The sequence below is a fragment of the Salvia splendens genome, chromosome 5 (genome assembly GCF_004379255.2).
Source record: "Salvia splendens isolate huo1 chromosome 5, SspV2, whole genome shotgun sequence".
NCBI lineage: Eukaryota > Viridiplantae > Streptophyta > Magnoliopsida > Lamiales > Lamiaceae > Salvia > Salvia splendens.
The window spans coordinates 14,843,081-14,868,283 of NC_056036.1; the positions used below are offsets into that span (position 1 = coordinate 14,843,081).

Consider the following 25,203-nt stretch of genomic DNA (forward strand, 5'->3'; position numbering starts at 1 on the left):
AATTGGTTAAATTAAGCCCCTCCTCTAGTTGGCCACCTATATAAATGGTTAATAAATATAGATTATCTTATGTTAGTTGCTTAAAATTGTTGAGCTTGAGAGAGAAGTTTATTGTTTTTATACAATAACAAAAAAATTAGTACTAGGAGTACTATCTTAATTTTAGTTGCGTCTCCTTGACCGTGTTTCTAAATAAATCATTTGAGTATTTACTAATACCCTCTTGAAAATGGAAACTTTTGAAACGGTTAGGAATTTTAATGAATAATGGGAAAAAAAAAGTAGTAAAAGAGAAAGAAAAAAAGTAGTGGAAGTAGTGTATCGTGGAGTCCATTTTTTAAAATGGAAAGTTTAGAAAGTTTATACGAATGAGACCAAAATGAAAATAGTTTCTACTCGTAAGAAAAGGATGTAGTATAAAAATAAAATATTTTAATTAATTTTTAATTGAAAATTTATAGAATGTTAAAAAATTATAGTATATCCCCATTTATGAACACTAATAATCAATTTTTATCTAATAAAAGAACAATAAATTTTGGCGGCATTCGGTTGGGGAGACTAATCTGGCTTACAACTTTAATTTTGTGTTCGGTTGCTAATATTGGAAATTTTGTCGGCCCAATACTAAAAAAAGGCCCGTGTCTGGCCCGTCCACATGATATAATTTTTTGCATTGAAATACCGACTATTCACCGGAGCTTCAACCCTCCGACTATTTCATCTCACCGCATCTCTCTTTTGTTCCCCATTATCACTTTCCAATATTTATCTAGTCTTACAACCAATCCAACTACTAATTTATATAAGCAACCGAACACAGTCTTTTTAAATGCTAATCATATACTAGTAGTTCATTAAACTCTTGACAATAGGTTTAGAATCAAACTAATGCATAAAATAATGAAATTAAATACTTTTTATTAATTTTTCCTTATTGTTTTGTAATGAAAATATGATTAATACGGAGTATATTTATGAGAAAAAAAAATCATTTGTGGCGTACTCTACAAAATAATTTCAATTTTTTATCTTAATTTAATCATATCTTCCAAACAACATACTCCCTCCGTCCATATGTAGTTGAGGCGTTTCATTTTCAGCACTCGTTTTGGAAAAATAATAATAAATAGTTAAAATAGAGAAAATGTAAAATAAGAGAAAGATTAATATAGAGAAGACTCTTAACCATATTATTCTCTTTTTTACTTTACTTTCTCTGTACTTTAACTATTTATTATAATTTTTTCAAAATGAGTGCTCAAAATGAAACGCCTCTACTATATAGGGACGGAGGAAGTACAAAATAGTAGTATTAATTTAATCTTTATCTTTACAACTCATTCTAATAATTGCAATTTTCATTCTTGATTTTTCCTAGCAATAAAACCGAACAATGCCTAAATATAGGGTTCATCCAATCAGTTTTAACACAAGTAAAAGAGTCGACACACACACACTCATGAAGTTATTGACTTAGTGCTTTATACTATCGACACAATAAGAGTACGATGACTTCACGATTTGTTTATGTCAAGCCGATAGTCAGTGAATGTCTCCATGTTTTTTTTATGTGTAAATGAATTTAAATTTAAAGGTAAGTTAATGAATCTGCAACATGTTAAATGCATTAGTCGAAATAACAGAAGATTAGAAAAGCATACTAGATCGAATATTACTAATAGTTTAAAGATGATGGAAATGAATCTAGATGATGGAGTCAATTAAAATTGGAACATATCTTTCTAATCTCCCCTTCCAAACCAGTCTTGACGTCGATGGTGCTCATTTTGATCATAGCTTTTGGGAACTCAAAATTGAACCTAACACCAAGCAACCCTCTCACATTCCCCGCATAATTCTCCACCACTCGTCGCGTGGACGCGTCGCCCCACAGCCTCTGGTCGGACTCGAGAATGCCATAGCCATCTCGAACGTTTTTGAAGAAGCTGACGTCGAATTTCAGCTGACTGTCTTTGTCAAGAGCCACTCTCTGTGAGCCATCGCCTGCTTTTGGGCAGAGCGTTTGCAACGGCTGCAGGAACGCTTGAGTCATGCTCGGATCTGCACTCCCCGTTATGGTAAAGTTGTAGAGTTGATATCGAAAGAACCGACAGTCCGTTTGCCCTATCGTATGTGCTCCTGCATAGATGTGTATGTGATATGAATAATACGATCACTACAAAAAACTTATCATTTTGGGCCAAAAAAATGATAAGCAAATTTTTAAAAATAACCATAATTTAGGATGTAAAAGAAAGCGTCCCTAAGTTGAGGGAAATTATCTTACCTTAATTTTAGTTAGGACAGTAACAATAAGGACACTTTATGAAGCGTTGGTGGTATAATTAAAGTATTAAACACACAAATTAGCGTCCTTAATAGCATTAAAAAGTGTTTTTACCGAATTTTTTTGTTGCAGTGGATGGATGTAGAGGGTTTGATCTTAATGTTATAAGCAATGAAAAGAGGAAAATGTTGTTATCAAAATTAAGTATGTTTACCAACTAGTGCGACAAGATCATGGTCATCTAGGCCTTTGGCTGCAAACTTCTGCCTCTGGACAGCAACAGAGTCCGCAGGGCCGGGTAAGTTGGAGGCGTCGGACGACAAAGAAACACGGCCGTCTCTTCTCCCAGTCGGCACTCCCCAGCTTGGGCCACCACTCTCAAATAATGTAACAAAGTGGTAAGTAATTAACAAAATATAGTATATTCACAACATAAAGATAAAAACATAGTAGTACTATTTATTTGTGATGTGTGAAAATGCTTACGAAATCGAAAGCGTAGCGAGCAGCCAGTGCGAGGATAGACGACGCCAGGGCATGCGACCTCAAGCTGAGGCTTGGCATCATCAATCACTTGGAAGCCTCTCAGCCCCAGATTAGGAAATGCTTTCCTCTCGGATGAAGACGAACCGATGCATCGCAACCCTGAGACGTACGATTAATCAACCTATTACTACGTAGAATCAAAATAGCTAGCTTGTTGTGAATTTTGTTTAATTACTTGAACAAAACAATCATGAAAATGGAGGCGAAGCAAGGGAGCAGCAAGAGTGGGGTCTTTGTCGAAGTACTTCTCCACGATCGACTCGGATTTTGGACATGATGAAGAGCAGAAGCCGGTCTTTAAATCGCCCTCGCCATACATTACCACCACCGTCATCATCGCCACCATCAAGACTAAGTGTAGACACTCCATTTTTTTAAAGATTTACTACAACTTAATTTGTGCTCATATTTATATGAGTGTGTGTGTTGTTGGCTCAATTATTGATCGATCGATTGTGAATTAGTGGAGGTTAGACGTGTGAAGCATGAGAATTTTATATTTGGATTTGTTGCATTTGCATGATTTACATTAGTGGAGTGATTTTCATTTGAGGTGTATAGTTTCTTGATTTGTCTGTTAATAGTACTACTTGTGTAAAATATACATCTGGTGTGCACTAGACTAGTAACCTGAAACATGGGGATTGATCATAAACTATTAGTAAATGATATAGTATTTGGCATTTAATTTCATTTTTAAAGATATATATATATATATATATATATATATAGGGTCTTGTTAGGTTGAGATTTTTTAGCTTAATTGAGAATTGAGATGCATTTTCAGCCACTCATTTTGAAATGTCAACTGCAAGTAGATTATGTCAACTAAGGGGTATTATCGTCATTTCATTTCAATAGCCAGAATATCAAATGTCAACAACTCGTATTAAAATGTCAACAACTAAAAAAAATTTAATTTTTTTAATTTTTTTTAATTTTTTTAATTTTTTTAATTTTTTTTTAAATTTTCGCGCGATGTCAACTACTGAGACATTATGTCAACTACGATGTGTAGTCTGCACATCAAATGTCAATAGCTCTGCACATCAAATGTCAACAGCTTATAATTGACATTATATATGTGTAGTTGACATGAATTGTATATGTAGTTGACATTATATGTGTGTAGTTGACATGAATTGTATATGTAGTTGACATTACATGTGTGTAGTTGACATGAATTGTATATGTAGTTGACAAAAAATAAAAAAAAATTAAATAAATAAAATAAATAAAAAATAAAAAATCGAAAAAAAATAATTTTTTTAAAAAAAATAAAAAAAATATTTATTAAATAAAATATATGATGAAATTACAAATATGCCCTTTCACAATTAATTAATGTAAAAATATTTTCCATGTGGCAAATTCTGGACCACTCATTTAATAAAAATGAGTGGCTTATAATGCATCTCAATTCTCAATTAGGCTAAATAATCTCAATTGATCACAACCCTATATATATATATATATATATATATATATATATGACTCACATTGTAAAACTAAAAGGAAGGAGTACAGTATTGGAAATTTGAAAACGGTACTACAAACTATATAAAAGTTCCCAAACTTGTATACTTCTTTTGATTAACCTCAAGAAATATCATAAATTTGTTTGACAACCAAATGTGCAAAATAGTAAGAAATACACTGGTTTGGATTGGTAATGTGATTTAGTGGAAGCTTTTAGTCTCAATAATAGTTGGGCGAATCAACGGCTGCCAAAGTATGCACCTTCACCTTATCCAACAACCAAAATTTAATCTGGACCAAAATTCATCTAAATCCAACTTAATGGCCTTGAGTGATGTACGTATAAATAATTGCTTGAGTCTAACTATGAGAAGATCATTTTATCATGATAAACCAATGTATTTTCACCAAAAGCTATTGACCCTATAGATTAATAAAATTCATGTCGGTGTTACTTTTCCTTGTGGGTTTCTTTCAAAGAAATTTTCGACAATATAGTTTTTAAATATATTCAAATCTAGATAATTAGACGCTTAGTTGTCAATTGAGTGTCTAAAGAAAGTGTTGTAGGTAAGAAACTAATATACCCAAGGTTTTGACAAAGGAAAAACTAAGGTGTCATGATATGTGTGTATCGCTAGTAGTATCATGTATTTTATTGAAAAGAATTCAATTTTTTGGAGTGGTTTATAGTGGTTCGTTAAAAAAATTGTAAAAAAACTCTATATCATATTAGTGGAACATGAACTTAATTAGCTACATATCTAAGCATTAATGACATCCAGTACTGTGGAGTATCAAGTAACATTACCTAGAGGCCACCCAAATTGTAATCTTTAAACTATTTTTAAGGGGAAAACTACAAATTCAAATATTTAGAATCCATAACCTAATTTCTTTTAATTACTACTCTCTAGCCTCTTTTCCATTCATCCACGTGTTAATCAACATTTTCAATTGCAAGATAATAATTGTAGTCTCCTCCCTCCTCTTGAATGCTAGTACTTATTTACATGCAAAAGACTTACCATTATGATTAGTGCTCCACTTTTTTTGCTAGCAATTTCATGATAGAGCTAAGCAAATGTGAGTCACTAAGCATTATATGCCCCATTTCAAGCCTTTGTGCTTAATCCATATAAAACTTGAATATATTAGTGCTGAATCAATTTCATCCAAATCAAAACTATTTAATTCTCACTACTTCAACTCCAAAGGAAATTTTTAGTCTACACATTTTTCACGCATATTCATTAATGTTTACTTTTTTTTGGATTGATTCAATACTACTTTAGTATTCAATTCCTATGTACACAACGTATAATTTTATTATACATAAATATACCCTTTTATACGCATGCATATAACTCTGATTAGATATTTGTGCACTCACCTTCGTCTTGCTGCAATGCATCATTGTTTTCCTTTTTTACATGCCTATATCTCTACTAATAACAAGCAGCAAAACAATCAATATATATATATATATATATAATCTGAAGAAACATTTACATCTGAACTAAGTTCTATTGTCTAACAGTTCAAATAATACTATGATTCTCCAAACTGTTATTCGAGCTCCTGTTTCTCGAGTTATGAGCTAAGCGCCTTAGACGGGGTGATTCTTTGATAAGAGAAACTCCGGGTTCTACAACTCAAGAACTGGAGAACTGCCCTGCATCATTTGTTCGGCTTTGACTTGATTGTTTATTTGATCTAGGCCAAGCAATATATTATGGATAGTGATAATGTAGACACACATGATGGAACGGATATCTTGCACTTCGTTGTTGGTTAGATCTGACTTCAAAGAAAGTTACACATGACATTGATATTTGATGCCTAAAAAATATATCAAGCCCTCCCATTTGTGACTATGCCATCACCAACACCTCCCCCGTCGCTTCCCAACTCAGTCGCAGTTGATTCCACAAGCCACTGCAAGGAAAACGTTTTGAGCAGGAAATATAAATAACTAAAAATTGGATTCATATAAAACCATGAAGGATAATAAGCAGGCAAACCTGGAGTTCTTGTTCCGCTTGTTTGAATCTCTCATCACAGTCTCTCATGTGCAGATAACACTTATGCACCTGCACAAATTACAACATTTACATACAGCAACCAAATATAAGAATTTCTACCTTGAAAAATATAATGTCTAATGGCACATCGCACTACCTTGTTTAATTGTATGTGACGACGTGAAGTTAGCTTCTTTGCAGCAATTACAGAATCCTCCAATTTCTAAGGTCAAACAAATAACTATCATGGAAAGCTACAAAACTAATGCCAATAAATGATGCACTACAAAAATATAGTAATATAAAATCTATACCAAAACGAACTACTTACCTGGTAATTCTCTTGCAACTGAGAAACAACTTCTTGTTTTTCTGCAACTAATTCTTCCATCTCAGATCTCTGATCAATAAAACAATGTATTTCTATTACCACCTGAATGGTGACTGATCTTTCACTATAATAGTTGGCATCTAACCAAGTTCCAAATTTATTATGAAGTTCTTTCATTAAACAATTAGACATATAAATCGGTTCATACAACTATGAATAAGTGACAGGTCTACTCCATACATCAAAAGAAATGTAGAATATTGTATGGATATACATTTCTAATATTCACTCATGAGCTGATTTTGAAAGCTTTTAAGAATATGATGCCAATCTAGATACATGCTGGAAAAAACTCATTTCATGCAACCAGAATTCAATGTATTTATCATAAGGACATGCAGACAGGCATGTAATAGTACTGGCAACAAGTTTCTACCAGGCCACCACAACAGAGATGAGATCTAACATGACATGTGGTGCCTCTGCCCAAATTAACAGAACACAATTTAATTGGGTTCACCATTTCACCCTAACTGGATTGAGGTTAAACCAGGGCTTGCTTTTACATCTTTCCCCATTTTCAAACTTATTGAATTATAGAGGCCAAGCTACAAAAATAGCCATGCCATATAATATTGGATGGTTTAATTCTACATTTTTACAATGAGTACCTCTTTACGAATTTCTTGAAGCTTCAGACTTAAAACTGCTAATTGGTTTTCTCCCTGTTGAACACAAGAAATAATAAGCATAGCAGTTACCAGATTTCTTCATGACTAGATCTAGACATATATACAATCAAGAGTTCAACCTGATCCATTTCATCATTGAAAGAATCCAATGAAATCTCCCTACTCCCATGATCATCAAATCTGGATCTGGCAAAAATACACAGTGAACAATTCCAATTAGCAGTTTTCCATCAGAAAACTAATGATCAATTAACTACATGCAACAGCTATGAGTTGAATATGTAGGACAGAATCATGAATTGTCTGGCAACATTAAATACCAAGATAATGAGTAATGCAAATTAAATATGCAGGCAGCCCAGGACTAGAAAGTTTTACCTCTTCGGATAATGATGTTGTTGCTCATTATCCTTGTCCCCACTTCTATGATGAATGGCGTTTCTCTGTTGCTCAGTATTCTTTTCACCATCTCTATCCCAGTCGCGCTCACGCTTTCTCCCATGATCCTGCTCAACATCATCTACATGTCTGCTATAGTCTCGAAATCTCTCTTCATCCACATAATGATCCCTCATGCGATCATGACCATGTGTCCGATCATGGCCTCTCTCCCTGTTTTCTTCATGGTCTAGAGACCTATCCCTATGTCCATCATGATGACGGTGTCGATCATAACTATCCTCTCTTCCGTGATCTCTACCTCTATCACCATCTATACTTCTATCCGAGTCACGCCTAGAGTCACGATTAAAGTGCGGTTTCCCATTCCTACTTCTAACATCATTGACCTTGACAACTCGCCCATGAATGGTCTGAATCAAAGATTATGTGCATCATTCTTGAGGGGTTAAGAACTCAGAGTTATACAGAAAAATCTAAGGAAAATAAATCCACCTACACATGATATGAGAATTATTTGTAGGTTCTATATCACCATACAGTAATAGATAAAATAAAAGGGACAAAAATAATACCTTTCCATCCATCTCCCTGATGGCTTGCACCGATGACCTTGGATTAGCGAAAGTAACAAACCCGTAGCATTTTCCCCCAACAGTTCGGTCATTTATAATCTAGAAATAAGTAAAAAGCTTTCTGTTAATGTCTTTACTCTGCAGAATAATGTTACTTGAGGGAGCAAAGGGGGTGGCACTTGGCATGTGCATACCAAACGAAATATATATAGATTCTGAAATGGCACTCATTCGAGATGCTCTTTAGAGGCTTCTCATGATTTGGTTTAACCGGGTTTCAAAAACTATATTTTCAAATCATTAGTTTAAAGTACTCCAGCTCTCTTAAATCTTAATCAGAAGTACAGAATATGCACAGAAGGTATCTTTCGAAATTCAGCATAAGTTTATAAATCTCAGTAAAAATTTCTTAGTTTTTAGGGATGAAAACTGGAATAACTCCAGGAGCAACCCCCAAAGCAAACAATGCCTCTCCCCGAATTTCTTGAGGTATAACTAACTAACTTGCAACTTAAACTCAAGAGCTAAAAATGAGGTTCTTGATAAATAACTAACTGACATGAAACTTAAACTCAAGATCTGAAAAATACACTGAAGCAGGGGCTTCAATCTACAGGGTACATCTAGAGATATACTTAAAGAGATAAATTTGCAACGAAAATATTTACAAAAAAAACGTGGAATTAGAAAAATCAAATAAAAATATGGAATTGCTAGCATTAGAGTTTGAAAATCCTTCCACAAAAAGAGACGTCAATGCAAATGATAAGCAGCAGATCGAAATAGATTGAAACTGAACCTTGACGGCGATGACGGCGCCGTACACGTAGAATATGCGGCGGAGGCCGTCCTCAGTAATGTCGTAGGGGAGGCCACCGACGTATATGGAGCTGTTATCGTCCACTGTCATGCTTTACCTGTTGTCGAGAAATAAGAATACACAGCAATTGCGCCAAAATTGGAGGAGACGATCTGTGCCCTAATTGACTTTATGTAATTTGGGGGTTTTTTCGTCACCACTTCTACCTGAAATAATGACTTTAAATTATTGGACTCAGATTATATGAATTTCAAGAGAATGTTCTTCAATTTCACCATTCCCTGGTCCTGTTAAAAATCATTGTAGCATTTAGGAATTTTTAGTAAGGAAGCTAATTTTTTTAAAACAAATTTTGATAAGATTTTATATATTGAGTTATTATGAGACAAATGTGGGGTAGTTATTCTGTTGTAATATAGATAAATTATGAAAATGGATATAATTATACTAATATTATTTTATTTATTTATTCTCTTTCTATCTTATAATATATCAACTTCACATTGAACTTATATTTTTTACTAGTAAAATTATTTTTGGTGACCAAATTAAGTACTATATCTTATGTGAGTATACGGCTCATTACTTTTTTAAATATATGATTAACATTTTTTATTTTATACATTTAATTTACTTCTAACACATTAAAAATTTATTATGATATTATTAAATAATTACTATATCAATACTTGAACTTGATTTGTTATTTTATTCATCTATTTTATTATACATTTAGTTAGATGAGTTTTGAGTCTTACCTTAGCTTCGTGCTGTTGGGAAATAAACACAGGCAATCACGAATATGAAAGAGAATGAACACAAGAAATTGTTTACCCAGTTCGATACAATGTGTATCTACGTCTGGGGGCGATGCCAAGCTAGGGATTTCACTATATAATTTCAGAATAAGCATAATTTAACAATGAGGGAGCACATCTATTTATAAGCAACTAGAGAGCCCTAATTCTAGTCAAACTAGGAAACATATATCACAAGGAAAAATACTTCAAGGAAACAAATCCTAAACATGGTAGGAGATAAATTAGGCTCCATAATTAACAATCTCCCACTTGGAGACTAACAACTCCTGAACAACCATTTCCTCGTGATCTCATCCATTCATCCGCTTAGCATCGCCTAACCTTCTCTTCAAGTTCCAAGGCCAATTGAAGCTATGCATACCTTCAATTTCTCTAAGGTCACCACCTTAGTAAACATGTCTGCAGGATTCTCACTTCCAAGTATCTTCACAAGTTGCAGGATTTTCATCTCCACTAGGTGTCGGATGTAATGATACTTCAACTCCACATGCTTTGTCCTAGAATGAAACGCTGGATTCTTCGCCAAGAAAATAGCACTCTGACTATCACTGTAGAGTATGCTACTCTTGTTCTCCTTCCCAAGTTCATCTAAGAAACTCTGCAACCACACCATCTCCTTGCTTGCCTCTGTCGCAGCTACATATTCAGCCTCCGTAGTAGACAAAGCAACGGTCTTCTGTAACTTAGAAGTCCATGAAATAGCAGTACCACCATAAGTAAATACATACCCGGTTGTGCTTCTTCTCCCATCAAGATCATTGGACGCCAAGTCTGCATCCACATAACCTGCCAGCTCGACATTTTTGCCATTGAAACATAAGACACATACCTCTCAAATATCGAAGGATCCATTTAACTGCTTCCCAATGTTGCTCACTACTCCCACTGCTTGTGCAATATCAGGCCTCGTACACACCATTGCATACATAATACTGCAAATTCACTACTAGAAAATTGGCTTGTAATGACACTTAAAATTGTCACTAGAAATTACTGTGCTGACACTTCATCTATAATGGCACTTATGCAAGTGCAGCACCGGGTACCTGTAGTAAGAGGTAGTGTGTAGATAGTACATCTATGATGACACTTTTTATGTTGAAGTGCAGTAACAATATATTATAAAGTGCAGTGAAAAGCTAGTGTGTAGATAGTACATCTATGCTGGCACTTTTTATAAAGTGTGATAAAAAAAGTGTAGTGAGAAACAATTTTTCTAGTAGTGATTGCTGAAGGCACGTTCTTCTTTTGTACTCGGCGACTCCTTCTTTGACAGCTTAAAGTGACTGCCTAAAGGCACACTTACTGGCTTCGAATTATCCATGTTGAATCTTTCCAAAACCTTACCAATGTAAGCAGCTTGCGAAAGATACAATTTTCCTGCCGCCTTGTCACGCTCGATTCTCATGCCCAAAATTTGATTAGCCTCTCCAAGATCTTTCATGGAGAATCGTTCAGACAATTGCCTTTTCAACTTATCCATCTCCTTTTGATCACCTCTTGCGATCAACATATCATCAACATATAATAACAGGATAAGATAGCTCTTGTCAAACCTCTTGTAGTAACAACAATGGTCAGCGTAGCATCTTTTATAGCCAATCTCCATCATGAATCCATCAAACTTCTTGTACCACTGCTTTGGAGCTTGCTTTAAACCATACAAGCTCTTCTTCAACTTGCACACAAGATTTTCCATTCCTTTACTACGAATCCTTCAGGCTGTGTCATGTACAACTCATCCTCCAAATCACCATGAAGGAATGTCGTCTTTACATCCATCTGATGTAACAATAGATTTTCTGCAACTACCATACTCAACACTAAACGAATAGTAGTTAGTTTCACAACAGGAGTGAACACATTTGTATAATCAATACCGTATCGTTGCTCAAATCCCTTGACAACCAGCCTAGCCTTGTAGCGCTTGCTACCATCAGCTTCACATTTGATTCGATAGACCCACTTGCAATGCAATGCCTTTTTCCCTTTAGGAAGTTCCACAAGCTCTCATGTGCCATTCAGGAGAAGAGAGGCAAACTCATCATCCATGGCAATTTTCCACCTTCGTTTATCAGGGCCTTCTCCTGCCTCTGCATAACACTCGGGCTCACCACCATCAGTAAGTAACAAATCGAAATTAGAGGGCGAGTACCTATCAGGTGCACGTCGCTCTCTAGTCGATTTAGGCAGCGGAATAGTCGGTGGTGGAGTGCTTGGTTCTTCTTCAAGCACCTCTTCAGCATTCTGACTCTCCTTGCTCCCACTCGAGTTTGAGATGTCTAGCTCGACCACTTGTGGCTCAGAACTGCTGGGACTCGACGCCTCCAATCTATCCTTGTACAATACTTGTTCATTGAAAATGACATCTCTACTGTGAATAACCTTACAGTTCTGCTCATCCCAGAGTCTATAACCGAACTCATCGCCTCCATAACCAATGAACGTACACTTAATAGATTTAGCATCCAACTTACTTCTCTCAACGGAACTAACATGAGCATAAGCAACACAACCAAAGATGCGTAGGAAAGATAGATTTACCTCTTTTCCTGTCCAAACCTCCTCGGGTATCCGAAACTCCAAGGGAACTGATGGACCTCTATTAATTAGGAATGCAGTTGTGTTGACTGCATCTGCCCAAAAAATCTTTAGCAATCCACTTTTCAATCTCATGCATCTTGCTCGCTTGTTCAACGTTCTGTTCATGCGCTCTGCGATTCCATTCTGCATGCGGATTCCATTCTCGGCGCAGAACTCCTTGAACTTTGCAAGTTCATATTCTCTTCCATTATCGGATCTTAGACACTTCACCTTCAGCCTGGTTTCAGTTTCAACAAGGGCTTTCCACTTCCTAAAAGCGTCAAACGCATCGGATTTACTCTTCAGAAAATAAACCCATAGCTTTCGAGTAGAGTCGTCGATGAAAGTCACATAATATTCAGAGCCTCCTAGGGACTTCACAGGTGCTGGTCCCCATAGATCCGTGTGGACCATCTCCAACTTCTGTGTCTTCAATTTTTTGTCTCCTCTTGAGAAACTCACCCTTTTCTGTTTCCTAAACACGCAATCCTCGCACAGGCCAACTTCAACAGTTTTCAGGCCAGGCAGTAAACCTCTTGAGCACATTATCTTCATCCCTTTCTCGCTCATGTGGCCAAGACGACAGTGCCACAAATCTGCATTATTTGCCTCACTTGCAATATCAATGCAATCTTTGGAGTTAGTTGTGGTATACAACGTACCCTCCTTCTTACCTCGAGCTACTACCATAGCTCCCTTGGTAATCTTCCAATTGTTGCAGCCAAACGTCACGGTGTACCCTTCTGCATCAAGCTGCCCAATCGAAATCAAACTTCTCTGCAATCCAGAAATGTGTCTGACTCCATTCAGTTTTATCACGGATCCATTGGACGTCACTACCTTCACGTTTCCCTTTCCCACGATATCTAAGGGCTCGTCATCAACCAGATGTACCTTCCCAAAATCGCCAGAAACGTAGTCTTCCATTATCTCCACATTGCTGCAGGAGTGGAACGACGCTCTAGAATCCAATACCCACGATTCCATCGGAATACTGACACTTAAGACCAACGCCTCGCCATCGTCATCAGACATGGTAGCGTTTGCTGTCTTCTTGTTCTTCTGATCCTTATTCTTATACTTCTTCAGTGCCTCACACTGATTTCTAAAATGCCCAAACTCATCACAATTCCAGCATTTAACTTTATCCAAATCCTTCTTGGATTGGCTCCTTCCTCTGAAATTTGATCTTCCACGATTTTGTGTTCCCTTCGATCTGCCTCTCTGTTCTGTATTCAGTGCTGATCCCGAAGTAGAAGATCCTGATTCTCTCCGGTGAACTTCCTCACCAATCATCAGATCTCTTACTCTGTCAACTGTTAGGTTTGTCTCTGCAGCAGTAACTACTGTCACTGTGCCAGCCCAACTCTCAGGCATAGACGATAGCAAAATCAGGGCACGAATTTCATCATCGAATTTTATATCAACCGAGTTCAGTTGCGAAGTAATCATGTTGAACTCGTTGAGATGTTGTTGCACCAGCTTTCCCTCTTGCATTCTAAAATTAAACAATCGTCTAATCAGATGTACCTTGTTTGCCGTTGATGGTTTATGATACATGTCCTCCAAGATCTTCATCATCTCCTTTGTTGACTTTGCTGCAGTCGTGTGATAAGCCACATCCTTGGACAACGATAGCCTAATCGCGCTCATCGCTTTTCTGTCCAGCAGCTCCCACTCCTCCTGTTCCATCTTTTCGGGTTTGGTTTTTAAAGGCTTCCAGAGATCTTTACTGTACAGGTAATCCTCAATCTGCATCTTCAAAATCCGAAATCAGATCCGTCGAACTTCTCTACAGCAATTTTCTCGTCGATCCCCATCGTGATTTCTGCCTCTTAAACCCTAGGCTCTTGATACCAGTTGTAGGGAAATAAACACAGGCAATCACGAATATGAAAGAGAATGAACACAAGAAATTGTTTACCCAGTTCGATACAATGTGTATCTACGTCTGGGGGCGATGCCAAGCCAGGGATTTCACTATATAATTTCAGAATAAGCATAATTTAACAATGAGAGAGCACCTTTATTTATAAGCAACTAGAGAGCCTTAATTCTAGTTAAACTAGGAAACATATATCACAAGAAAAAAATATTTTAAGGAAACAAATCCTAAACATGGTAGGAGATAAATTAGGCTCCATAATTAACTGCATGTTCAAAACGATTACAATTGCTTAGTTGTTGGAATTCTCATTTTTGGCAAATACGACGTCAACCTTGGTTATTGTTGATACATACTGTAATAGTTTTGTAGTATATGTGGATAAAACCGTTAGAATATTTAGAAATAGATCATGAGTAAGAACCCTATATAAGAATAAATTAAGTTTGTAGTCAAGAATATGTTAATATGTTTTCTCCTATAGAGATAGTGGCAATTACATTTGAAGGAAAATGATGAGCAATGTATCGTCTGGTCCATTGTGTATTTCTTTATTTTGGGTATCACTTGGCTCGTTGCATCTGAATGAACATTACAAGAAATAGCTTAACAGGGATTGACAAACCATACCGGATTGACCCTCTTTCCCGCGGTTGTGTCCAACACCTACATCCAGTAGCGGACGCATGATTTTAATACTGGGTCCAAGTTAATATTAACAATTGTGGCATATTTTAGTGTCAATGACACATACAATGGGCTCATTTTAAAATTGTACTCCACTAGTACTTTTAACTTGGCCCAAGATAATTGTTTATAGATATTTACATGAAATAAAAACCAATACTCTCTTTCTTTCGTTCCTTCATTGCAAATTGGAAGATTGCAAAAATGAAAGTAACTTGGAGCAAGAAGGTAAGAAAATTGTGACGAAGCATGTTGTTTAGCACCTTCTTGAAATTCTTCTATCTCATATTTGCCGTAATTTTCGGTTCCTTTAAAATCTCACATCTTTCATATGCCACCTTCAACTCTTTCTGCAGTCGCGCCGTTAATTATGCTAGCATATAATAAAAGTCTTTTTACTAATACTAAAGTCAGTTTTAATTTACGAATAATATTTATTCAATTGTAATTTGGGGACCAAGCGAGTTTCATTTTTCTTAGAGCATCTCTCCAGCCCATTTGATTTAAATGTCACATCAAATATGATTTTATTCCAACCATTTATACTAAACTCAAACTTAAAAGAATATTCTCTATATTATGCTTTTTTTATTCATAAAATTTGAAAAACTTTTGGGTTTGAGTTTAGTGTGAACCTAAAATTATTTTTTTCTCAAAAACCAAAAATAAAATTGGTTTTAAAGTACTATGAGCTAATTACCTATCCTATTTTAAGTTTTAGTGTACCCTTAGAAATAGTCTCACCTTTCTTTTACAAGAACTGTGCACAAATTAGTACTTATCGAATCAATTTAATGTAATTGATTGGTTGATTGAATTATAATTTAATATTTGATTTTAATTTGGAGACCGAGCTTCAACTATGTCAAATCCAGTCAAAATGAATGTTGGGAGATCTATTTGGGATGGCCTAATTAACATTTGGCCCAACTTACAAATAATTTTAAAAAAATCATTTTTAAGGATATGATATATTACTAGTGTTCTTGACGTTAAAGATTTCAACTCCAAAGTCTATGCTCTTTTTGATATCATGTAATTGGATTTATGGAATTGAAATTGGAGTCTTCAGTTCTAAATTTAATACTTGTACCATAATATATTTAGATTTCAAATTGAGTGACAATTCCAATTCCAATTCCAAAATTTGAATTCTTATCAAAAAAATAGAATTCCAAATCTATATAATATATAAAAGGGGAGTTTTGAAGAAATTTACAAGATTGTCATTTAATTTAAAAAATTATATTAAAAATATATAATTAAAGGCCTAAAAATGTGATTAAGTGGAGAAGTGGGAGATTTTACTATGTCATTTCATTTAAACATGCATAATAGTATTAAGTGGAGCCTCTAAATTAAGTGGGAGCCTCGATTTCTTTGGTTGTCAAGGAACTAAAGAATTCGCTGGGAAGAAAGATGAAGAAGATGAAGAGTGCGACGCATTACTTAGAGCATTATAAACATGAATGGTTGTGTATCTAGATTTGTTATTAATGCGTGAAGCATTAATTTAATTCTTTATTTGTTTAATGGGCTATTTTTAATTCATTTAAACTAATTTATTTAATTCTTTATTTGTTTAATGTTATTGGATTTGCAGATAGTTAATTTATTTAGTGTTTTTTACTTACTTCATCTTAATAGATTTAATTTATTTAATATTTTATATGCCTAAAATTTTATTGAATAATGTTAATTAATTATTGTTTGTTAGTCAATTGAACTATAAAATAAAATAATCCATAAAATTTTTTATATATAAACAAATAAAGTTGTGGTACTATGATTTATGTAATTTTGATATCTTTATATGTATTTTAATTTATATTTCACTAGGATTGTAATATTTTTAATATATTTTAATTTTTTTAGTTAGTATAACTTTTTTTTATATAATATGGATATAAGAACTAAAATATCATTAAAAGTTTTCGAAAGATGAAACTTTGATAAAGTAAAATCAAATAAGTGTACCGTGTATTTCCCAAATATAATTATAATTTACAAATTGAAATAAATCACAAATGTCCAAATTTCTTGTGACACCCCAACTCCTTTGACGTATACATTTAAAATAGTTATAAAAACTAACGTTTTTCAGATACATATATTAAAATATCTTGAACTCTTGTAACTCTATACGCTATAAATTTTTCTTTGCGCAAATTGATAAGGATAAAAAGGTTGTCAAAATATGTTAGCCACCTACCCTGATAATTCGTAGAGTTTGTATAACTCAAGCCCACCAAAACATCATTGATATTTTATTCAGATTAATATTAGTGGATTATAAGAGCCACAAATCCGTTTATATAAATTCCACCTTTACTTTCCCACTACACAATTATCAAACATACTCTTTAAGCAATACATATAACCAGGAGCAATAAATATCGTAAACAAATTAATATCCATATGCATATGCCTCTCTGTTCAATTTATTATTCTGTGATAAATGAAGCACGATATCTACCCGGAGCTTCCAATATACCAATATGATTTGACCCGTAGATGATAAGGCTCATTTCATGCATCGGTTTAGGGGTAAAATGTACGCTACTTGATTGGTTTTATCGCGCAAAGCAAGTGTTAAATGTGCAGAAATGCCGCTTGACCAAGGCAACAAGGCCAAACTGATCAAGCAAGTACAAAAGGCGAAAAAGACCAGAAAGCGGGGGAGTTGATCAAGGGGAGTAATCAAGCAGTCAATGAAGGGACCACTGGCTTCCAGAAGAAGGACATGAAAGGCAATGAGCTGGATGGTGCGCATCATTCTGTTAGCAAGGACAATGTTTTAGAAGGGGACACGTGCTGATATATGAGACGCAAGGACGGAGCTGAGTCATGAGTCGCTCACTCTTAGCGTGAGCGAATATTCCCTGCCAAGATCGTTATCCAGCTGGAGGTCGTTGCCGAGATTATAAATAGAGGATGTGCCACTACGCAAAAAAGTGAATCCGATCTTTTACTTTCCGTCTTTAGTTTAGTTAGTTCTCTAGTTTAGTCCAATCCTCTAGAGTGTTTAGATAAAGTAATGCTTAGTTAGAGAAAAGGGCGACCGAAGGGAGCGCTACAGAATACTCTATATCTGTCAGCGTTGTCTCAAGTTTTCTGCTGAGGATCTTCTCGGTTTACTTGCTTTCGTATTTTCAGAAGTGTTAGCTTAGTTTAATTTCAAGTTGCTTTGTAGTTAAAGTTTCGAGCTTTTTGTATTCCGCATGTTCGCTGCACTCGTTCGGATTCTGAATATAAAATCGAAGTTGTTCTGTTTTCGTCATCGTGTTTACTGTTCTAAGTAGTTAATTTTCATTCCAGTCTGAATTTCACTTGACCCAGTAGTTAAAATTCCCTTGAACAAGTAGTTAGTTATTTTTCTGTCTAAAGTAAAATCAGTAGTTAAAAACTCCCAAAGTTAAAGCGTGGCAGCAGCCAAACCCCTATTTACTACGCACACACTCGATACACTAGTTTTTCTGTGGGATCGACCCCGAACTTGCCGCTTTACTGTTAAAGTAGTGCAAAATTGAGAGTTTATAAATGACATTGGTGGCGTGCGAGAGCGAGAGCAACTTGATCAAGTAGCAACGACATTTGCTAGCTGATCCAACCGGTTCAGTTATCTCTTCCATATAACTTGAATCAAAAGAAAAAAAAACCGCAAGTCGCATCCGCAGGCCAACCAAAATGGCGTCATTGCCGGGGAAGCATGGTGTTATTTTATGTTTGTGTGTAGCGCAGAGGTGTATATAATTTTGTTTCTTTCTTTTCTTATTTGTTTTTCTTTCTGTTCATGAGAAGGTACTAACGCGGTGGACACTGGAATCATCCTTTCGTATACAGAGATACGAACGCGCATAAGAGAATCCATGAAGCCGGTGTTGCTACCACGCGATACCAAGCCACACTAGCAGCAGCAGCAGCCGCCGCTGAACAACTGACTAGCGAAGAAGAAGGAGAGCAGAACGTAGCACCCCAGCCACCACCACTTGAACAAGCAAAAGCAGAGATGACCCTCGTCGACAACGACTCAGGAATTGGCTCTCTGCACGCTCATGACGAGAAGGAGCCCACACATGCTATTGTCGTTACTCCTGGGATGCGGACCATCATGCAAGTCAGGAGTACTAGCTGTTTTATCTCATTTTTACGGCATTTCAAAAGAGTGTTCGTACGCCTTCTTGGAGGAATTTTGCCGATACTGTGATATCCAGCCCGTACCGGCTGGATCTACTTCTGAAGATTATAGGCTGAAAGACATCCCCTTCGTTTTTAAGGGTGATGCTGGAGTATGGCTGTCGAGACTGCCAGAAGGGTCCATCAAAACATGGGCCGAGTTCCGAATGATATTCCTTGATCGCTTCTTTCCAGCGTAAAAAACAAGTGCCCTCAAGCGGGAGATTACAGAAGCCAGACAGGAGTATGATGAGCCCCTCGGCCAGTACTGTGATAGATTCCAAGGGCTGCTTCAAGCATGCCCCAACCACAAGCTGGGGGAGCGGGAGATCTACTCGATCTTCTACGGTGGATTGACAGTCGATAGCAAGAATGATCTCAACCTAGCAGCTCAGGGGGATTTCTCAAAGACCCCATTCAGCCAAGCCAAGAACATCCTGGAGAGGCTCATTAAGGCCAAGCGCTCGTATGAGACGTCCCGTGGCCAGTACCGAAGAGGTGCAGTACACGCAGCAGAGGCACGCAGTGATGAAAAATTGGAGGCTCGATTCAAGCAGATGGAGATGAAGCTGCTTGAGGCAGTAGAGAAATCCAGAGCACCTCCGCCACCTGCACCCAAAGAGCAGCAGTATGCACCGCCGCCACCACCGGAAGAGCATCACTATTAATATTGCGAGTTTTCCCCTGAGGCGGAGCCGCAAGCCCAAGTGAATGCCGTCGGCCACTGGAATGCGAATGGCAACTGGATCCAGGGCAAACAGAGAGACGCTCCATGGAGAGACCACCCTAACTTCAGGTGGACTGATCAGAATCAGAGCCAACCACCTCAACTCTCGACACAGCAGATGCAACCCTTTGAGGGGCAGCCCAACTGGCCAGCCCGAAACTAGGAGATGACAAATAGCGGAGGGATCAGAATGCAGGGAGGACAGGCAGGTTGGTCAAGTGGACCTCAAGGGAACTGGTCCAGTGGAGGGTAGCCAAACTGGTCAAACAGACAGAATGAGGGAAACTGGGGGTACAGACAGCAAGGCCCCCAGTCAAGCAACCAGGGAAGGCAACCGAACAACCAAATGGTGAGTTATGTCCCGCCACACCAGAGAAGCAACCAACAGCATACCCAGCCACAATACCAGCAAGAGCATTATGGGTAGTCTGACTACCCGCAACCCAATTTTTTTGAAACCTTGCAGTCATCTTTTTATGGCAGAGGCTCTCGGCACCGAGCAAATGAGTTCGAGACATCGATCTTTGTTCTCTAAGACCCTCCCAAATTAGAACTACCAGAAAACTTCGGGTGGTTCCAACAATGACATATACGTCGTCGTAAATGAATTCTCTTTGTTCTTACTTGAAGAACGCCTTATGTGCATTTCCCAAAGATACCGTCCTACTTGCCCCACTCGGGCAGAGTTTCTGCATAATTATAAGGATGTCAACGTAGTTGGTGAAATCCGGCTGCATCCGGTCAAAACGCGCTCCCATGCCCAACTTGGTCTGTTCTTGCTGTACACATAAGCAATTCTCTCCCAAAACTGGTGCACCCTCTAGGCGGTGTCAATGATTGGGTCATTGGGAACGTCGCGTACTTCTTCGTGCCCACTATTGAACCTTCGATGCGCAAGTATCTAGGGTATTAGTACCCATCGATGCGATCAAGAGTTGTCTATTCGGAACCTATCTCGATGATTGGTTCGAAGTGGTTGAATAATTGGGATCCCACCCTATTGCAGATGAATAGGTCATGAAAGCTTCCATCGATTTTGCAGAGGGATGAAAAGAGATAGTGCGAAAAATAAGTAGAAAATGAGTGTGTTTATAGGTGAAATCAGAATATTAAGTTTAATTCAAAATAATAAAAATGAAAATACATGGCAACTGATGCGATCGCTGCATTGGCGCCGCATGGTTGGCTTCACGCACGTCTAGGAGGTCGAATGACAAGCAGACGGCTCAGTACAATACTCAGTGTTTAAATAGCCTGCATTCCGACAATTCCATTGTGCATGCTCTAAATTGGAGAATTGGTAATTACTATGGGGCTGTTCACTAATTTGCAAGACTATACTATATCGAGATTAAATATATATTGTGTTTAGTTCATTAGATTAAATATCATAATCAATCTTACACTACATCTCATCATAATTTTATCTAATAAACCAAACAACGGCTATAATAAATTAGAATCATTAGATTATTCACACAACTAGGTAATTGATGACGTCACAAAAACTGAATAATCTATTATGTGTACCTACTGTAAAGCCGATTGCGGATATAAAAAAAATAACAGGAGGAAAAACGCGTTAAAATATAACAATACCCAAACAGCAGAAAATGCAAATAAGGAAACAAATTAAACATAATTAATACGGAGTATATTTTGACTTGAATCTATCCCTATCGAAAATACCACCGAAAAAAGCAAATTCATTTCCCACTTTCTTCATCCCTTCATAATTACCAACGACTACATTACACTCAACTCTCTCTCTGTCTCTCTCTGGTTGGACAGAGCAACCAAAAGTTTGCTCATTCAAAAGCAAAACCCTGCCCACCGATTTATTTTTTCAATTTTCCAGCAAATTCAGACTCACTTGATTCGATTCGTTTTCGGACGTTAATTTGGTAAAGTTTATCCACAAATGTCTTCGCCGGCGCCGGGGTCCGCCCCTCCTCCTACAAACACCACCGCTCCACCGCCCGCCGCCACCTCACCTTCTCCAACCACCACTCCGCCACCTACTCCCACGACCTCTCCACCGCCGAATCCGCCAGCTCTTCCTCCGTCCACGCCTTCCACCCCACCACCCTCCACCACCCCATCGCCGCCCGCCCCAACCACCCCGTCTGGATCCCCTCCGTCACCGCCTTCTCCATCCGGCGGCGGCTCTCCCTCACCACCCAATAGAGGAACCCCACCGGCGCCGCCGACCAGGGGCGTCTCCCCCCCTGGCTCGTCCGGGTCGAATCCGTCTCCGCCGCCTTCTAATGATGACCCGGCGATTTCGATGGGGATGGTGGTTGGGATTGCTGTAGGAGGCGTCGCATTGCTGGTGATACTGAGCTTGATGTTTATATGCTGCAAGAAGAAGAGGAGAAGACAGCAGCCTGAGTATTACGTGCCTCCGCCGCCTCCTGGCTATAAAGGTGCTAGATTTATGAATTTCATTTTCTTGTTCACAATTTATTATATGCTGTTTATAGTCATACACATGTGGAGATGATTTGATGATTGAATATGGAAAACATATAGATTTAAAGATGCTGACTTTCTACTTCTTTACATCCTTTTGCAGCTGATCCATATGGTGGCCAAGTACAGAATTGGCAACAGAATGCTCCACCACCACCTCCTCATCATGTTGTTACAGTGCCTCCGAAGCCTACTCCCCCGCCCGGTGGTGCTTCGAGGCCTCCACATTCGCCAGCGCGTGCTCCTTCACCTCAGCCTCCTCCTCCTCTGCCTTACATGAGCAGCAGTGGAGATTCAGGTTCCAATTATTCGGGCCCTGAGACTCCGCTCCCTCCGCCTTCACCTGGAATGGCATTAGGCTTTTCCAAGAGCACATTCACATATGAAGAATTGGCAATGGCAACAGATGGATTCTCAGACGCCAACCTGCTCGGACAAGGTGGTTTCGGTTATGTGCATAGGGGAGTCCTTCCGAACGGTAAGGAAGTTGCGGTTAAGCAGCTGAAAGCTGGGAGTGGACAAGGGGAGCGTGAGTTCCAGGCCGAGGTTGAGATCATTAGCAGAGTGCATCACAAACATCTTGTCTCGTTGGTTGGGTATTGCATCGCTGGAATTCAGAGAATGCTTGTCTACGAGTTTGTTCCAAACAATACCTTGGAATTCCACCTTCATGGTTAGTTGCTTTGATGTTTGAACTTCATCGAAGAATAAACTGAAAGCAGGGAACCTTACAGCATTGACATGTTTCAGGCAAGGGAAGACCGGTGATGGATTGGGCAACGAGGTTGAAGATTGCTCTAGGTTCAGCAAAAGGACTTGCATATCTGCACGAGGATTGTAAGTCTATTGTGATGCATAAAGAGTGGTCATCTTGTTTCAGTAAAAGAAGTGGAATATAGTTTACACTATTTCTCATCTATTTTGTTTTAAAATGTTTTTATTTTCCTCATCAGGTCATCCAAAGATTATCCATAGGGATATTAAGGCTTCTAATATTCTTCTGGATTTCAACTTTGAAGCAAAGGTAATATCTTCAAGATCATCTTTGATTTTCTCAAATGTCTAACGAATAATTTGCTGTCGAAATGTTTGCTGATGCTATGTAATTTCAAATCTCAGGTTGCAGATTTTGGTCTTGCAAAGTTTACTTCTGATGCCAATACTCATGTCTCTACAAGAGTGATGGGTACCTTTGGGTATGAAATACTACTACTCTTTCATTTGACTGTTTATCTGTAAGGTTGTATTATATGTATGGATAGATAAAATTTTCGATACACCCTCCCACAAACTGATTTTGCAAGGCACCATGAGCGGGGGGAGGAAATTTTGATGTCTTATTATACATATTTCAGTTCTTCGCGTGCTAACATTTCTGTGTAACAGGTATCTGGCTCCAGAGTATGCTGCCTCGGGAAAGCTTAGTGACAAGTCCGATGTATTCTCCTATGGTGTTATGCTTCTGGAGTTGATCACTGGACGCCGGCCTGTTGACTCAAATCAAACGTACATGGATGATAGTTTAGTTGACTGGGTGAGTAGGAATAAACGACAATCAATTTTTGTAGTGACCTTAATATCATTGCATCAGCATCAGTAAATTATGTACCCAGAGGAGTAGATGCTAACATGAAGCAATTCCGATACAGGCTAGGCCTTTATTGACTCGCGCCCTTGATGATGGGAACTTCGAGTCTCTTATTGATAGAAGACTGGGAGCTGATTATAATCAGAATGAGATGGCTCGCTTGGTGGCATGTGCTGCTGCCTGTGTCCGTCATTCTGCAAGGCGTCGGCCAAGAATGAGCCAGGTATATTGATTTTGTTTTAAATCCATATCTATGTTTGTTCTTCTATGTTCGGCTTAACTGTGCATTTAATTTAGCCTATAATGCAACCGGATTATACCCACCTAGTTTGTAAACCGTGGCACAGGTGGTGAGGGCCTTAGAAGGAGACGTATCACTATCCGATCTGAACGAAGGAATCAGACCTGGACACAGCACTGTGTACGGCTCCCATGGAAGCTCAGACTATGATACCGCACAGTACAACGAGGACATGAAGAAGTTCAGGAAAATGGCACTGGGCAGCCAAGAATATGGAAGCAGTGGCCTATACAGCAACCCGACAAGTGAATACGGGTTGAACCCGTCGGGCTCAAGCAGCGAAGGCCAACACACAAGAGAAATGGAGATGGGAAGGAAGAAAGACAGTCAAGGTTTCAGCAGTGGGGCTTGACACTCCCACTCCTGCTCCTGACCATCTAATTCCCTTAACACAACCGTGTATTTTCATGCAAATATTTCAAGGATTGCATGTTTTTCATTTCCATTTTCCAAATTCTTGATTTTTTGAAATTCTTTTTATTTTTCTGGGTATTAAATTGTATTTATAAATATTGTTTTAAGTTTGAATTTTTCTATCAAGGCTTTGAGTGTACAGAGTGGAAGATGTTGCCTGTGGATATATATGGTTGACAGTTGGGTTGGAAAATATGCTGATTTTGGGTAAATGACAAAGTTTATACAACCTGTCTTTCTCTGGTCTTTATTATGCATGTATATTTATTTAGAGATTCGCTCTGATCCAGCTGTGGATTTATTATTTAGGAATGGCATTTAATTCTTCACCAGTTTGGATGAACAGGGATATTTGTCTCCTTCAAAAGTTTTTTATATTTAGGAAAAGTGAAG

At 37.8% G+C, this 25,203-nt stretch overlaps 2 protein-coding genes and 1 pseudogene across 2 annotated transcripts; 1 reads left to right on the forward strand and 2 right to left on the reverse strand.

Annotated features, from left to right (window-relative positions):
• Positions 1-1,612: 1,612 nt before the first annotated feature.
• On the reverse strand, positions 1,613-3,206 carry LOC121803226 (annotated as a pseudogene).
• Positions 3,207-5,778: 2,572 nt separating this feature from the next.
• Positions 5,779-9,387, reverse strand: LOC121805434 (zinc finger CCCH domain-containing protein 25-like). Its single transcript, XM_042205283.1, has 9 exons — positions 9,136-9,387; positions 8,337-8,435; positions 7,741-8,174; positions 7,482-7,548; positions 7,342-7,395; positions 6,671-6,739; positions 6,497-6,562; positions 6,340-6,408; positions 5,779-6,253 (listed from the first exon to the last, which is right to left on the reverse strand). Exons 1-9 carry the CDS (start codon positions 9,244-9,246, stop codon positions 6,170-6,172), a joined length of 1,053 nt encoding a protein of 350 aa, XP_042061217.1. The 5' UTR covers positions 9,247-9,387; the 3' UTR covers positions 5,779-6,169.
• Positions 9,388-21,734: 12,347 nt separating this feature from the next.
• On the forward strand, positions 21,735-25,022 carry LOC121804711 (proline-rich receptor-like protein kinase PERK1). Its single transcript, XM_042204347.1, has 8 exons — positions 21,735-22,461; positions 22,611-23,180; positions 23,258-23,344; positions 23,461-23,531; positions 23,627-23,703; positions 23,894-24,041; positions 24,157-24,318; positions 24,443-25,022. The coding sequence occupies exons 1-8, from the start codon at positions 21,957-21,959 to the stop codon at positions 24,746-24,748; spliced, it is 1,926 nt and encodes a 641-aa protein (XP_042060281.1). The 5' UTR covers positions 21,735-21,956; the 3' UTR covers positions 24,749-25,022.
• The last annotated feature ends 181 nt before the right edge of the window (positions 25,023-25,203 follow it).